An 18,385-nucleotide genomic window follows, 5' to 3' on the forward strand; every position below is an offset into this window, starting at 1 on the left:
TAAAATACTCATGCTTTCAGATAGTCATGGCCGTGGACTCGCAAAGAAAATTAAAGAGAAAACTAATAAAAGTTTGTGTAGCATAGTAAAACCGGGAGCCCCACTAGCGGAAATAATAAAAACGACTGAATCTAGAGAGGTTAAAAATCTACACGATAAAGACTGTGTAATACTCATCGGAGGTTCAAACGATATATATAAAAATGAAACTGCAAATGCTACACGTTATCTTAAACAGTGTCTGACGAACCTCACGCATACAAATGTGATAATAGTGAATACACCACATCGGCACGATCTGGATAACCAATCATGTGTAAACACAGAAATACAAAAAGCCAACTATCAGTTTGCCAAAATCTGCAGACGTTTTAAAAATGTTAAATGTGTTAATATAAATAATATAGGTCGTAGATTCCATACACAACATGGACTACACTTAAACAGTATTGGGAAAGAATATCTGGCGAACATGATAATGAAGGAATTAAAACTACTTCAAAACACCTTCAACACAAAAACAACTGTTATACCACTATCAGTAATAGAACATCCCACAGTACAAGTAAAATCAACAAAGGCAGTCATCTCGTCAGCAGCAGAACTGACATCAGCAGAACCTTCCCCACCACCACTAACAATAAGAACAGGAGACACAGCAACAGTGGGACAGACAACAGCAAAGCCAACAACAGCAGTAGCACCAGAAACGACAGTACCAATGGAGAAGCCACCAGCTAAACCACACCCCATCAGAAGGAGCCAGAGGACAAGAAAGTACATCACTCCAAAGCAGGATTTTTTATGGTTCAGCACCAAGAGGAGAAAAAAACTGGGACAAACTGGCACAAAGCATCAGTCACTGTCAACAAAATGCAAACAAAAGATACAGGCAAGGTAAGCTGTGCTCGTTTCTCAGTCTTTCATCAAAATATACAATCTATCAGAAACAAAGTGCAACAATTAGAAGTGGAACTACAAACTTTGAACAGTTCAGTCACTTGCATTACTGAACATTGGTGTAGATGAACTGAAATAACATTAATAAATTTAAACTCATATATACTAGCATGTCACTATAGTAGAACCACCATTAGAGGTGGTGGATCATGTATATATGTTAAGCAAGGAATTGCCTATAAAATCAGAAATGATATTAATTCTGTAAGTGAGGAAAAACACATAGAAATATCAGCCATAGAGATAAGCAAGACAGATGAGGCACAAAGGTTAACTATAATATGTATTTACCGTTCATCCAGTGGTGATATAGATACTTTCACTGCAAAACTAATCCAGATTCTAGACATGGCTTCGAATCCTAAAGGGAAGGTTCTCATTTGTGGAGACTTAAATATAAACACACAAAACCCAGATAGATTCTGTAACTCATTCTTGAATATATTGCGCTGTTATAAGTTATCACCATTAGTTAACAGAGCCACGAGGATAACCAAAAACTCATCATCAACAATTGATCACATCATCACAGACATAGATAAAGAAAGTTGTGAAATTATTGTAGATAACCTTGGCCTTTCTGATCACTCCTGTCAAATCCTAAAATTAAACATAAATATAGACAATACAACTAAAACATACACATACAGAAGGGTTTTCTCCAAACCAAACAGATCAGAATTTGCCAAGCAAATAAACAGTATAACTTGGGAAGAAGTGTATGCTGAAACTAGTGTAAATAAGAAATTTTCTAAATTCATGTCACTATTTAAACTTAGATTTGATGAAGCATTCCCAAAGATGCAAACTGCAGTACACTCACACAAAAGAAATACCTGGGTGACCAAAGGAATAAGGAAATCCTCTGCAACACTCAAACAACTGAACAGGTTAAAAAACTACCATAGTGATCCTGGTTTCCTAAACTACTACCACACATATAAAAGAATATACAGAAGAGTATTACGAGATGCAAAAAAAGCCCACAATGACAGTATTATAGAAAAGGCAGAAAATAAAATTAAAGCAGCCTGGACTGTTACCAAACAGGAAACAAACAGTAATAAATTAAAAACAGTAAACATTCAAATTAAACATAATGGTGCTATTATACATAACCCAAATACACTAGTAAATACTGTAAATGAGTACTTCAGCAGTGTTGCTACCAAGCTACAGCAAAAGTTTGTCAAAAAACAGCCTGAACAAAAATTGAACTATATGGATAACTCAATGTTACTGTTACCGACTTCTACAGAAGAAGTAAGGATGGTTGTGAAGAATCTAAAGAATAAAACATCAGCAGGTTTAGATGAAGTGCCAGTGTGCTTACTGAAGGACTGCATTGACAGCATACAACATCCTTTGGCACACATCATAAATGAATCTTTCACTGCAGGCTGCTTCCCAGAATACTTAAAATGTGCAAAAGTCCTGCCTCTATTTAAGAAAGGCGATCCAGAAAATATAGAAAACTATAGGCCCATCTCATTACTCTCATCCTTTTCCAAGGTAATAGAAAATATAATGAAAAAGAGACTAATGGATTTCCTAAACAAGTACAACCTACTGTGTAAAGAACAGTTTGGTTTCAGGCCAGGAAGAAGCACAGGTTCAGCAGTAGCCCACTTCACAAATTTTGTCTTAGAAGCACTTGACGAAGGTGAACATGTAACAGGCATATTCCTTGACCTTAGCAAAGCATTTGACACAGTAGATCACAAAATACTACTAAACAAAATGGAGGCACTAGGAATAAGGGGAACAGTAAATAATTGGTTTCAATCGTACTTGGAAAATAGGGTACAGTGTGTAGAGATCTCACAAACGAAGTTCAGCAGATTGACAAAACACATTTCCAAACCAGAACATATTAACATGGGAGTCCCTCAGGGGAGTGTGTTAGGGCCAATACTCTTCCTAATATATATCAATGATTTTCCCCAGAGTGTCAAATATGGGGAAGCAATACTATTTGCAGATGATAGCAGCATCCTTATCAGTGACGAGTCACCAGACAAATTGAGAGACAAAGCTGAAGAAACTCTCGATCATGTATGCAAGTGGGTAGTAAGCAACAAATTAACCCTCAATATTAAAAAAACAAACAGTATTAATTTCCACATAAATAAAAAACATAATAGCATAGGCCTAAAAGTTAAAGATGAACTTATAGATTGTGTCACAAACACAAAATTCCTAGGAATGCATGTTGACTCACAGCTTAACTGGACTGACCATATTGCAGCACTAGAAAAGAAAATTGCTACTGCTTGCTATGCACTCAGGATAATTATGTCAGTATGTAATAGTTCATGTGCTAAGACGACATACTTTGCATATGTACATTCAATAATTAGCTATGGCATAACCTTCTGGGGCACAAATGTGCAGAACATACAAGCAATTTTCAAGCTGCAAAAGAGGGCAGTACGAATAATAACAAAAAGCAGCAAGAGAGCTCACTGTACTGATATATTCAAAACCATGGGAATCTTGACAGTACCATGTGAATACATCTTTCAGACTGTGATATATATAAAGAAACACATTGACCAGTACACACAGAACAGATCTATACACCAACACTGGACTAGATCCTGCCACCATTTGCATCTCATACGAAAAAACAAAACAAAAACCCAAAATAGTTTGTTATTTAATGGATTAAAAATGTATAATAGACTTCCAGAGGAGATCAAAGCTGAAACTGGAATACATGCCTTTAGGAAAGCTGCAAAAAATTATTTAGCAGATAAATGTTACTATACTGTCAAAGAATACTGTAAATGACATGTGTTCACCTCAATTCATGCAAGAGTACCTTTGTAAATTTATATTTATCTTTAATTAAGACTAGTATGTATTTGTTTTGTGTAATCCATGCAAGAATACATTTGTAAATTTATATTTATTTGTAACTAAGATTGGTCTGTATTTGTTTTGTGTACAAACGATTAAGTTTCACCATAGAAATATGTACTACCAGAAGTACTATTATGTATATACTCATACCATGTATACAGTTGACGACATCCATACAACACAAGTTGTCTACGGATGAATAAATAAATAAATAAATAAATTAATTAATTAATATACAACATGAACAACAAGGCTCGCAACACACTTCCCTGGGGCACACCTGAAATTAATTCTACATCCGACAATGACCCTCTATCCAAGATAATATGTTGCATGTTCTCTACCAAAAAGTCCTCAATCCAGTCATAAATTTCACTTGATACTTAAAGGGTATGAATGCCTTTGAATGAAAAGCCTGGCAGATATTTTTCAAGAAACCTCATCAGATACATATTACAAGAAAGCAAGCTGTTAAGAAAGAAATTCGATGTATGTTGGCATGGTGTGTCATTGACCAAGTGATTATTGAGAATAATAATCCTCTTGTTGTGCCTAAGCATGGCAGAAGTGTCAGATTAATACTGGACACATGCTGGCTAAATGAAATTGTAATGAGAGAGTGACTGTCCTCAAAATATGGATGAACTCATACAAAAATTCTGAGGAGTTATGTATCTTACATCAATGGACATAACATCTGGGTACTGGAATTTGCCCCTGGCAAAAGAATAATGTAAATATTCAGCTTTTTGGATGAAGAAGTGTGCTACCAATATAAATTATTCCCATTTGGATTAAATATTTCTGTGTGTGCCTTTGTAAGAATGACGGATCACATGGGGCAGGAATTGTTAGATCAGATGACTATTTATGTAGACAACTAGCTACACCCGGCGAACTTCGTTCTGTCTCTGAAAATCTTTATATGTTATAGCTGACCAGGCAAATGTTGCTTTGCCATATAAATTATCTCTAGTCTATACGAATAATGTATACGTGTAACACAATGTATACCCGGTGAACTTCGTTCTGTCTCTGAAAATCTTTATATGTTATAGCTGACCCAGCAAACATTGTTTTGCCATGTAAATTATCTCTAGTCTATACGAATAATGTATATGTGTAACATAACTTATACATGTAACACAATAGCCATTGTTGGCGGGAGCTCGTGACACAAACAATAATAATGGCCAAAAACTGTGTACGGAGTGGGAAAAGGCTTGGGGGAAGTCTGGCAGTATCAGCCACTATTAGTTCTAGCATTTCTATGGTAGATCGCATGGATTTAACAATTGCAGCTGATACACGGCTCGTCCATGAACATACAAACCTAGTGGCAATTTCGTGTCGAAACGTGTTCGCCATCATTATGAATAAGGCCAAGCACATACGCATCAATTTTTATCGTATGTAAACATATTGTATGATTAAATTCTTTTAGAGAAACAAAGGAGAGCACAGGAACTTCTTTGGTCCACTAAAAGAATTTGATCATACAATATATTTCCGTAGGATAAAAATCGATGCTTGTGCGCTAGGACTAAATGTCAGTTTGGCGAATGATGCATGCTACCTAGTTAAACTTCTCGATCTAGTTACGTCGATTCAAAGAGTGATATTTGAGTCGTTGCTTTTAGTACGTTTTCTTCAATTACCTATCTATCGAATAGTGAAAGATTATCACCGGCAGACACCTGGCGGAGATAACTGATCAAGTGATAATTGATTTGTTATTGACCAGGGTTGAAAATTATTAAATTACCAAAACTGCTATTAAAAAATAGGGGTTGGTAGTAGAAGGGTGACAATTTAGGGTTGCGTGTATTTTGTAATGCCGCATCAGAAAGAAATAAAAATTTCTGTCAAAAAAAAAATTTTTTGGGGGTGGACCACCCTTATCACTTAGGGGTACGAAAAATAGATTATGACTGATTCTCAGACTAATGAATACACATGTAAAATTTCATCAGAATCGATTGAGCCATTGCTCAGTTATCAACCAGGGTTGAAAACTATTAAATTACTAAAATTGCTATTAAAAAATAGGGGTTGGTGGTAGAAGAGTGAAAATTTAGGGTTGTGTGTATTTTTTAATGCCACATCACAAAAAATTAAAATAAAAAGTTCTGTCCAAAAAATTAAGAAAAAATTTTTGGTGTGGTCCACCCTTATCACTTAGAGGTATGAAAAATAGATTATGACCGATTCTCAGACGTATGGAATATACGTGTACAATTTCATCAGAATCGATCGAGCCACTGATCAAGTGATAATTGATCATTTAGCGACCAGGGTTGAAAACTATTAAATTAGTAAAATCGCTATTAAAAAATAGGGGTTGGTGGTAGAAGGGTGAAAATTTAGGGTTGTGTAAATTTTTTAGTGCCACATGATAAAAAAAAATAAAAATAAAGAGTTCTGTCCAAAAAATAAGAAAAAATTTTTGGGTTGGACCACCCTTATCACTTAGGGGTATGAAAAATAGATTACGGCCAATTCTCAGACCTACCAAATATTCATATAAAGTTTCATCAGAATTGATCGAGCTGTTTCAGAGGAGTATGGCACCTAACACTGTGACACAAGAATTTTATATATAAGGATATACTGTTGGCAGCTCCCACATGGGAAGAACATATCAGTCTACTAGACAGAGTGCTAGAAGCTATAGAAATATGAAATTAATTTATATGAAATTAAAGTTAGAGAAGACTGAGCATCTTAGAGTCAAAATAAAATTCTTGGGCCATGAAATTAGTAGGGAAGGTATATTATCTGGTCCTTCCAAATGATCAGTCATTGAAAAGTTTGAAGAACCCAGGTATAAAAATAAGCTCAGGTTAATGTTCAGTTTATTCAGATCCTATTGCTGTTTTGTAAAAGATCACATGTTTAATGCACCTTGTCTACTCCAGTTGTTGAAGAATAATATGCGATGAGTTTGGACTGAAGAGTGCCAGTCTGCTTTTGAAGAATTAAAGAACTATTTGATGAGTAATCTGCTATTACACCATCCACATTTTTTCAAAAGCCTTTTGCATGTCAGTTAACACAAGTGGTTATGGGATTGCAGTAAAGATGTTTGAGATGGAAACAGAATGTGACCAAGAGGAACATACAACAATCACATTCACGAGTCATTCACTGTAACCTGCTGAGAAAAATTATGGAATTTTGGAATTAGAGGCACTGGCTGTCATGCTGGGTATGCAAAAGCTTGAGCATTGTTTGTCAGGTCACAATATTATAATACCTAATGATCACAAGGCATTTATGTTTTTAAAAACTTGCAAATTGAGACATCCGAGACTAATGAGGTGGGCTATGTACCTTCAGCAGTTCGACCTTGACATACAAGGCAAGAACAATCTGGTAGCAGATGGGCTATCAAGAAGTGGTCAGTTATGCAGGAAATCAGAAATTCTGCTTGCAGATATGAATGAGATGGGCTGGTCAAGGAAGAAAGTGCTTTGAAGAAAGTAAATAAAAAACTTAAGAAAGGAGCAAAATGATGATGATCAGTTGAGGTTAGTCAAAAGCCTTTTAGAAGTCGCTAATTATCCAAAAGTAGCATTGTACTATCGCCTCAATAAAGGAATTTTATTCCAAAGAAGGAAGTTAGATTTATCAGAATGGAAGATATGTTTTCCATCCCAACATTTGGATTTGCTTATAGATTGTGTGCATCTGGAGCCAAGAAATGCATTACTAAATTAAGTGAGAAGATGATTTTTGACAACATGCATCGTACACTAGCAAGAAGGGTAGCATCCTGTGTTGTACGTCAGAAGGTAAGTGCAGTAAATAGTGCAAGGAGATGTGCACAACGTATAACCAAGTAAACTTCTGGAATTATGTGCGGCCAATCTTTTTGGTTCTCTATAAATATCTAGATTAGGATTTACTCATGTTTTTGTGGTGATTGATGGTTTTAGCAAGTATGTCAAACTATATCCAATAAAGAGAGATAATGTCAAGATGCTGGTGGACAAGCTGGAGAAGGACTATTTTGTAAAGATTGGCAAGCCTAATAAGAGTCTGTTATCAGATAATGGTCCACAGTTTGTATCTGAAAAATTTAAATTATGTCTAGAAAAGGCTGGAATTCGCCATATAACAGTCTCCGCATATTTTCCACAGAGAAATAGGAGCAAGAGGTTATGCTTGAAGTAAATAGGTTATGTAGAACTTATTATGCAAGAAAGCATTTGACTTGGGCTGATAATATCAACAACTTTGAAGAAATCATCAACAACCTTAAACATAATGCAAAAGGCTTCACTCCTTGTGAACTAATGTTTAACCAGGAACCCCCAAAACATCTTTTCAAACATGGTTGATTTTCCAGTTCTATCTCAGAGCTCTATAGATGAAAAGAAACAACGCGCTATGGCAAACACACATAAAAGAGACCTGGACAGAAGAAGACTATTTGTAACACTGGTGAACTAGTATTAGTCAAAACTAAAGAAAAATCTAAGACAATTTCAGTGAAAACAAAGAAGTTTATGCATGTTTATCAAGGACCACTCAGGATAATAGATAACACTCATGGAAACACATACCAATTGGAATACCCCAAAAATAAGAAAGAAATAGGTCTACAAAACATTGAGATCTGAACGCTTTCAAAATTGACAGTAATTAAATTCTGTAAGGAGTCTGCCACTCTATGGCAGATACACAGTTTGGCATACTGTGCAGTCCTGGCTGGATGACACTTTATTTCCCTTTCAAGTTTCATTCTCCTCTTCTGTCCTATCTGTAGTAAGTACGGGATATATGACTCCATGTTGTACACATGCTATTTGTTTGTAATGTCTTCCTAGTAAGTAAGAATGATTCCCAAAAATGGCAATACCCAAAAGATGACTTAGAAGAGAATATGAGAGGTAACTTGCAAAAGTAAATTCTAAACATTAAAATAACAGTGGGTAATTTATGAGTGCCAATGATATAAAAATTAAGGCTGAAGTAAATGAACAGTAAATAATATCCACAAAAAATGATTAGTTACAACAAAATACTTTGTGTTAAGAGAAGCAATTGAAGCTAAAAATTCCTACAGTTTGAAAGAATAAGCTCTGCATAAATTAATAACATACATGTTGGAAGTAAGGTTGCCTGTAAGTAAGAGAGATTAATAATGTGGTGCCAATAAAGGCAAGCGAAAGCATTTTGACATTAATTAAAGAAGGTGTGTGAAAGTGGTGTGAGGATCACACCAAAAAACATGTAAATAATGAGGCCAGCAGGCTAATGAAGGTAAAAGAGAGAAAGAAGCATTGAAATATGTTGGAAAGTGAAATATTGGGATAAATGAAAATAGGGAAAAATAGGAGTAATGAAGTCAGTAAGCTGACATTTAATGTAACATGGTGGAAAATTGTTGTATAATTCCCTCAAGTCTCGTAAAAAGGGCTGAGAAATGCAAATGGTCAATTAACAGATAAATATAGACAACAATACAAATAAAAAAAAGTGTGTTAAGAAATGCAGATTGTAGAGTATTGGTAGCATATAATAAAAACATTTTTTTTAAATTATGGGTGTGACAAACCAAAGTAACTGCTGTCAAACAAACAATCTCTTTAGCATACTAATCCATATGATAATCGAGCTGTATGAATAGAGCTTACAAAGGTTATTCGATTTTCTAAGTGAAGTAACAACATCTAAAGTTATGACATAAATTGCAGACTAGCTCAAAGTGGAGTATTTTGAAAACCCATGTTGACTTTCATATCATAATAGTTATGGTTTTAAAAAAGTTGCAAAGTACATGATTCAAGCTTAATAATGATGTAACTAGTTATAAGTGAGGTAGAGTAATATCACGATTTTATGAAGCAGCACTGCAAATAATCATTTTCTAGAGGTTAATAGTAGTTTACCAAATAATGAATTTTTAAAAAGAAAAAATCTTTATGACTTACTTAAATTATAGAAGGAAAATTGAATATGGAATATGATTTGTCCTCCCTTAGATAGAAGTTGAGGAAAGAAGCCTCTCAGGGATACTGATGCTTCATGAAAGGCAACCTACAAGCTGTATAGAGAAAGATGTGAGAACACCAACCATAATGACCCTTCCCCTTCCCTTTTTTGTAACAGTGTTGAAAAGGATACCAACTATAGTGACTTCCCAACCTCTGCCTTAAATTTTTTTTAATGAAAGTGATTTGTAAAAACACACACCACAGTTCCTACAATTGTGATTAAATGAGTGACCACTAAAAAGTGAAATGTTTTTGTGTGTTTCTCTTCCAGGAAGGACTGAATATTCTAAATCAAAAACTTAATTTTGTAATAGCATAAAATTTATTTCAAGTTTCTGGCCCATTTTATATACGGTACATGATCTGTAAAAATCCACTACATTTTGTTTTTCTGTGTGTGTTTTAAATATATGGTTAGTTTTGTGGGTGTAGTATTAAGTAAAATTTAGCTAAAATCAAAAGGTCAACTATAGTAATGTCACTTGTTTCTAATATTTTATTTTGTTCAAAAGTAAATTTTTTCACCAACACAAATAAGGGTCCAGGAAGTGACACAAGTGCTGTACCATTGTAAGAGGTACAAAGGCAAGCAAATGTGCCAGGGCTTACACCAGTTAAGTACTTTTACACCACATAATCATGATGCACCTGTGCTTAACATACAAAGAATTGCATCATAATCTAATAGTGAAAGTGAAAATTAAAAACACTTTTCTGAACTTCGAATTATTTAGGAATAAAGGAGACAACTCATTGAAAGGCAGAAGTGCTGCATCAGCTTCACTAGCTTTCAGAATGAACTTTCTTTTTCAAGCTTGTGGGAGAAACATGCATGCACTCTCTCTCTCTCTCTCTCTCTCTCTCTCTCTCTCTCATACACACACACACACACACACACACACACACACACAACTGAGCACAATGTAGGGAGAAAGGCATGTGCATGTGAGTGAGTGAGTGAGTGTGTGTTTGTGTGCATGTATTTCCTACAAGCTTGATAAAGGAAGTTCATTCCAAAACTAGCAAAGTTCTGTATCTTTCATTTGTGTACCTATCAATGATGCAGCACTTCCACCTTTCAGCAAGTTGTCTCCTTTATTCTGAAATAATTAGTAATTCTCAAACAGAATTATCTGTACAATATTATTTTCTGAACTTGATCAGTGTATGCTTAAAAATATTAATGATAACATTTTAAAGTCTCAAAAGATCAAACAAATATGTCAGACAAAATATACAATCTTAAGGGAAAAAAGTTGTGCTAAATAATAAAACTAGAAAGCTAAAAACTGGTCAGAATACGCAGAAGTATGTCACAACTAAAAGTAAGAAGTCTCAAGTTGATCAGAGAAATATTTTAGTCAAAATTGCCAGTTTTACAAAAAATTGGAGGTACTAAATATTAGGCTCAGAAAGACGAAAATTCATATGTAACCTCAGTTACATGTGAAAACCTTATATGTGTGACACCAATAAGCTACCTCTATTAGTTATCAAGTTATTTACTTAACCAAAAAAAAAAAAAAAAAAAAAAGGAACAAAAACGTCCTTATTCATAATAGCTTAGGTACCATTTGTATTTGTAACAGAAAGTTCTAATTACACCACTTGATTATACTCATGTTATAGTACAGATGTAGCTAGTTCCGAGACTGTATTGTAAATAACTAAGGTTGCAAGGAATTTTAAAGAGGCAGTTCAGAGGTCATGTTCCAGTTGGTTCCATTCTAAAAATTCTAGCCATCAATGTTTAAATGCAATTGAAGTAAAACTTTTTCAGTAGCTAAAGCAAAGTTAACTCTTTTTATTTAAAAATTAAGAAGATTGTAAATTGTTAAACAATAGAGCTATTAATTAATACATGTCTGAGAAAGGGGGCATTTAGATCCTGCTACTTGTGCATAGGGTGGTTGATAGCAGATGTTCCGTTTGGTGGTTCACTGCACCCTTATATAAATACAGCCAGAGAGGCAGTAAGGAAAGACGCAATGCATTGAGATATCAATCCGTCTGTGTCAGTCAAATGTCTGTGTGCCCTGTGCTTCAGATGACAGGTCTGGGGAGGCACGAAAGCATTTTCGGTAAAAGTAGGAAGTGAACTCATGAGGACTGTACACCACCCTGATGCATGGCAAGTAAAAAGATTATTTTTCCACTTTCAAGGTGAGCAATTAATTTCTGATGCTTAGAAGTCAGGGTGATAAACCATTTTACTTGGAACTTCCTGTAGAAGTCACCTCTAAACTGTTAATAGTGCTGTTTCTGAAAGGATTATTATTATTATTATTATTATTATTAGGGATATTATTATATTTTGCATGTGTATGAACTTATGCAGAATATATCAATCAGTTAAAACTTAAAACTGTTATTTATAGTCATAGTTCCTGACCCTGCTGAGTGAATAACAAGCAGGAATATTTTCTTTCAGTGGGCATAAAGAGTAATGTGGACTTTTCAGACTGGAAATTATGTTTAGTATGTTCTCCATCACTTTCTCGATGACTGCAAAAATAGTTTTTCAGGCTCTTGTAAACAGCAAAAGTAGTTGTAAAGCATGCATACACAATTTAAGTGTCTTTGCATAATGACATAACGAAACACTGACAATCTTGATTATTTACCCGCAACTCCACAAGTTTACCTGTACAGTATTGAGAGGGAAAACTATGTACACTTTATCTATGGTAAGGACAAAGAGTCTTCTGATGTTATACTGAATACGTTATCTGACAACTGCTTTGAGCAACTAGCCTGACAACATGTAATGGAAATCTTTTAGAACTTCTGGTTACAAACAGACTAACCTTTTTAAGAGTGTCATCAATGAGAGAGAGGTTGGTGACCATGATTATATTGTGGGGGCTATGATCACCAACGGCAGAAAGGCCATCAAGAGAAATAGGAGATTATTTGTATTTGGCGGAACTAATAGACAGTCACTATCAACTTGCTTAAAAGACAAATTGAGAACATTTGGCACAGATTTGATAAACACAGAACAGTCAGTGTTAAAGCTGAAATATATTATAAACCACAATATAGATAAAAATGTTTCAAATAAAGTTGTAAAAGATGGAAAATATCCATCTTTGCTTAATGATAACATCTGGAAAATGTTCCAGAAACAGAGACTCCAAATATCTTGGTACAAAAGAGATAGCAAGGAAAGTGATGGAGGAAACTTAATAACAAGTAGTATATTCATAATGAGGACCATTCTGAAAGGCTATAATAATTTTCAGCAGTAAGATCTTAGTGAAAGATCAAACATAAAAAATTGTGGTTATACTTAAAGACAATAAATAGATCCAAATGTTCCATTCAATCTCTTGCGGACCTGGAGTTGAATATAAATGCAGCGGACAGAAAATTCTGCATTTAAAATGTACTTACATATTATGCGGATATTTACCAAACCAATATCTGACCACTGCACAGACTCAACAACCTTAGCATTGAAAAACAATTAAGATTATATAGATGAGTATGGAAATGGACCACAACTTGAATTTTACATTGAATGTTCTATGGCAATAGCACCTTTCCTAACTTGTATTTATTGTGAATCTCCTCTGCAGTTAATAGCCTCATGTGACTGAAAAAGAGACCAGGTCACTTTGTCACTTACATTTACAAAATGGTAAAAGATTGTATGTACAGTATTACAGATCAATATCTCCATTATTTATCTGTTACAGGACCCCAGACGCATTCTAAGTTCAAACATTATGATGTCTCTAGGGAAAAGGAAACAGTCAGCATGAACCTTCCCCCACCCCCTACACACACACACACACACACAAAAAACCTTGTGCAAGACACTAATTATTTTATTTATTCACAACGTTCTGCATTTCCCAGATACTTGAATTATATGACACAGGACAATAATGTTAATTCAGTAATAGGGAAAACATATTTAAAACTTTAAATTTTTGGAAGGGGTCTGCAAAAATGCTGTGCATGTTTAAAGGAAACTGCCAACAACACACGAGTGCAAGCAGTTGTACAGTATTATTCCAGTGTTTAGAGTCCTTACAAAGTAGACATGACAACAGACATTAAACAGATTCAGAGATACACTGCCAGGATTGTAACAGAATGTCATGGCCAATATAAAAGTCTAACAGAAATGCTCATGTCTCTTAACTGAGAATCTTTGGAAGAAAGATGACCTAGTTTTCATGAAACCTGCAACTATCATGTAGCCACCATCACATACTTCATGTAGGTAAGAGATATTAGGGCACAAACAGAGCATATGCCCTTACTTCATAAGCAAATGGAATCAGACAGAAAATTGATAATATTGCTTGAAGCACACTCAGCCATGCACTACACTACAGCTTGTGGAGTATATACACTGAGGTTGATTAAAAGCTCAAAAGCCCATTTTATTACCTTGTTGTTGCTGTGGTCTTTAGCCTGATTACAGGTTTGAAGCATCTCTTTACACTACTCTACCCTGCGTGAGCCTCTTAATCTCTGAATAATTACTGCACCCATGTCTTTCTGAATCTGCTTACTGTATTCATATCTCTGTCTCCCTCTATGATTCCCCCCCCCCCTCCCTTTCCACCTGCCACACCTTCATCCAACACTAAATTTGTGATCCCTTGGTGTCTCAGAATGTGTCCTACCAAACGATCTCTTCTGTTGGTCATGCTGCGCCACAAATTCCTTGTCTCCCCAATTCTACTCAGTACTTCCTCATTAATTATATGATCTACCCAAATAACCTTCAGCATTCTTCTGTAACACCACATTTCAAAAGCTTCTATTCTCTTCTTGTTGAAACTGTTTGTCATCCATAGTTCACTTGCATACTTGACTACACTCCATACAAATACTTTCAGAAAAGACTCCCTGGCACGTAAATGTATACTTGATGTTAAATTTAGAAATGCTTTTCTTGTCATTGCCAGTCTACATTTTATATCATCTCTACTTTGGCCATTATTGGTTCATTTTGTTGCCCAAACAGCAAAACTCATCTACTACTTTAAATGTGTCGTTTCCTAATCTAATTCCTAATTTAATTCAACTACATCCCATTATCCTTGTTTTGCTTTTGCTGATGTTCATCTTACATCCTCCTTTCAAAATACTGTCAACTCTGTTCAGCTACTCTTCCAAGTCCTTTGCTGTCTCTGACAGAATTACAATGTCATCAACAAACCTTTAAGTTTTTATTTCTGCTCCCTGGACTTTTATTCCTACTCCAAATTTTTCTTTTGCTTCCTTTACTGCTTTCTCAATGTACAGATTGAATAACATTGGGGATAGGCTACAGCCCTGTCTCACTCCCTTCTCAACCACATCTTCCCTTTCATGCCCTTGACGCTTTAACTACCATCTGGTTTGTATAAAAGTTGTAAATTGCCTTTCACTTCCTGTATTTTACCCCACTACTCTCAGAATTTCAAAGAGAGTATTCCACTCAACATTGTGAAAAGCTTTTTCTAAGTCTACAAATGCTACACACACAGGTTTGCCTTACCTCTACCTAACTTTAAATAGAAGTCATAGCATCAGTACTACCTCGCATGTTCCTACATTTCACCTGAATCTGAACTGATCTTCCACGAGGTCGGCTTCTACCAGTTTTTCCAATATTCTCTAAAGAGTTCATGTTAGTATTTTGCAGTCACAACTGATATTTTGGTAATATTCACACCCATCAGCATCTGATTCTTTTTGGAATTGGAATTCTTATATTCTTCTTGAGGTCTGAGGGTATTTCACCTGTCTCCTGTCTCATACATATTGTCGTGGCTTACTCTCCCAAGGCTATTTCTAAGGTAATGTTGTCTATTTCTGGAGCCTTGATTCAACTTAGGTCTTTCAGCACTCTATCAAATTCTTTGTGCAGTATCATATCTCCTATCTCATCTTCATTTACGTTCTCTTCCATTTCTATAATATTACCCTCAAGTACAGCTCCCTTGTATAGACCCTATATATACTCCTACCACCTATCAGCTTTCTGTTTTCCACCTGAGCTCTTTATATTCATAGAGAAGGTTCTCTTTTCTCCAAAGGTCTCTTTAATTTACCTGTAGGCAGTATCTGTCTTTTCACTGCTAATATATGATTCTAAGTGCTTATATTTGTCCTCTAGCCACCCCTGCTTAGCTATTTTGCACTTGCTATCAATCTCATTTTTTAGATGTTTGTATTCCCTTTCACCTGATTCGTTTACCGCCTTTTTGTATTTTCTTCTTTCATCAATTAAATTCAATACCTCTTGTGTTACCCAAGGATATCTACTAACCCTCATCTTCTTACTTACTTGATCCTTTGCTGCCTTCATTATTTCATCTCACAAAGCTACCCATACTTCTTCTACTATATTCCTTTCCCCCATTCTTGTCAATCAATCCCTAATGCTCCCTCTGAAACTCTCACCAACTTCTGGTTCTTTCAGATTATCCAGGTCTCATCTCTTTAATTTCCTACCTTTTTGCAATCTCTTCAGTTTTAATCTACAGTTCATTACCAATAAATTGTGATCAGAGTCCACATCTGTGCCTCGAAATGTCTTATGATTTAAAATCTGGTTCCAAAATCTGTGTCTGACCATTATATAATCAGTCTGAAATCTGCCAGCGTCTCCTTATCTCTTCCACATATACAACTTTTTTTCATTATTCTTAAACTGTGTTAGTGATGATTAAATTATGCTCTGTGCAAAATTCTACCAGGCTGTTCCCTGTTTCGTTCTTTTTCTCCAGTCCATATTCATCTACTATTTTTCATTTCCTTCCTTTTCCTACTATTGAATTCTAGTCCCCCTTGACTATTAAATTTTCATCTCCCTAAACTATCTGAATAATTTCTTTTATCTGATCATACATTTCTCCAGTCTCTTCATCATCTGTGGAGCTAGCTAGCATATAAACTTGTACTATTGTAATGGATGTGGGCTTTGTGTCTATCTTGACTATAATAGTCCATTCATTATGCTGTTTGTAGTAGCTTATCAATGTTCCTATTTTCTTATTCATTATTAAACATACTCCTGCATTACCCCTATTTAATTTTGCATTTATAGCCCTGTAGTCACCTGACCAGAAGTCCTGTTCCTGTTGCCACTAACACCCACTATATCCAACTCTAACCTATCCATTTCCCTCTTTAAATTTTCTAACCTACCTGCCCAATTAAGGGGTCTGACATTCCATACTCCAATCTGCAAAACTCCAGTTTTCTTTCTCCTGATAATGACATACTCCTGAGTAGTCCCAGCCCGAGATCAGAATGGGGAACTATTTTAGCTCTGGAACATCTTACCCACAAGGATGCTATCATCATCATTTAACCATACAGCACATCTGCATGCCCTTGGAAAAAATTAAGGATGTATTTCTACTTGCTTTCAGCCATTCACAGCACCAGTACAGCAAGGTTGTTTTCGTTGATGCTACAAAGCCAGATCAATTAATCATCTGACTGTTGCCCCTGTAACAGGCTGTACCCCCTCTTCAGGAACCAGATGTTTGTCTGGTATCTCAACAGATACCCCTCCATTGTGGTTGCACTTACCATACGACTATCTGTATCAGTGAGGCATGCAGGTCTCCCCACCAATGGCAAAGTACGTGGTTCATGGGAGGTTCATTATCTTATGCCTAAAAACTTCTTTTGGAAATTTAATCAATCAGTCTAACACTGTCTACGCTTCAAAAAATATTTGACATTTCAATATGATCACTAATGATTAAACATTTCTTTATGTTATACATAGGCCACAAGGGATTTGGCTCATGTTGAGCATATTTCTCACTAATTTAACATTTTAAAATCACAGCTGTAAAATTTATAATATTGACTAATGATTTTATTTCTTGCCTCAGCCTTCTACACCTTTGTCTTTCATATCTTCTACTGACACTTACCTGTCTTGCTTGGTATCAACAAAACAGACCGAGCCACACACCAGTTACTGGTAGAGCAATTATGACAAACAGCTTCTACAGTGACATAGAAGCAAGTCTCATTTCTACTATTTGGTACTTTTAACACAATCTCTTCCTCATTTATATCTGTCTTGATTTTTTCTTCAGTAGTACAGTATGCGTTTGAACATTCAACAGTTTTGTTTAAATTACTTTGACAAGTGTGACATTTTTTTATAATGTAAGAGCTGACTTGGTAATCCACAGGCATTTTCTGGATATGGACTGTTGAAAATGACGATGCTTTTTCATCAACATAGATAAAAGTTTGATGTCTTGAAATATCTAAAACATCTGTAACAAAAAAAATTAAAAAGCATAAGAAAAATAAAATACTTTGAAACGTAAGTCATAACTACAGTTTAATGTAGAATCTGGTACAATGGATTAGTGAAGTAATTGTTACATGCATATATTTCTTATTTTCCAAAAGAGTTAGGAGACGGTCTCTTTGGGATTTTAAAAGTATTATGAAAAGGGTAGTTGCTACTCGCCATATAGCGGAGATGCTGAGTTGTAGATACGCACAACATAAAGACTGTCACAAAATGAGCTTTTGGCCAACAAGGCCTTTGTCGAAAAAAGACAACACACACA

At 35.3% G+C, this 18,385-nt stretch overlaps 1 protein-coding gene across 9 annotated transcripts in view; it reads right to left on the bottom strand.

Annotated features, from left to right (window-relative positions):
- The window catches only part of LOC126236662 (uncharacterized), a 295,980-nt gene that overhangs the window by 109,997 nt on the left and 167,598 nt on the right, over window positions 1-18,385 (bottom strand). For 8 of the 9 annotated variants that reach the window (XM_049946131.1, XM_049946135.1, XM_049946136.1 and 5 more), the window contains one exon: window positions 17,729-18,082. The exons of the other annotated variant lie outside the window; for it this stretch is intronic. In XM_049946131.1, the coding sequence (XP_049802088.1) occupies window positions 17,729-18,082 (354 nt within the window). The remainder of the gene's footprint in view (window positions 1-17,728; window positions 18,083-18,385) is intronic. 9 annotated transcript variants of the gene reach the window in all.

The sequence above is a fragment of the Schistocerca nitens genome, chromosome 2, assembly GCF_023898315.1.
Source record: "Schistocerca nitens isolate TAMUIC-IGC-003100 chromosome 2, iqSchNite1.1, whole genome shotgun sequence".
NCBI classification, from domain to species: Eukaryota; Metazoa; Arthropoda; class Insecta; order Orthoptera; family Acrididae; genus Schistocerca; species Schistocerca nitens.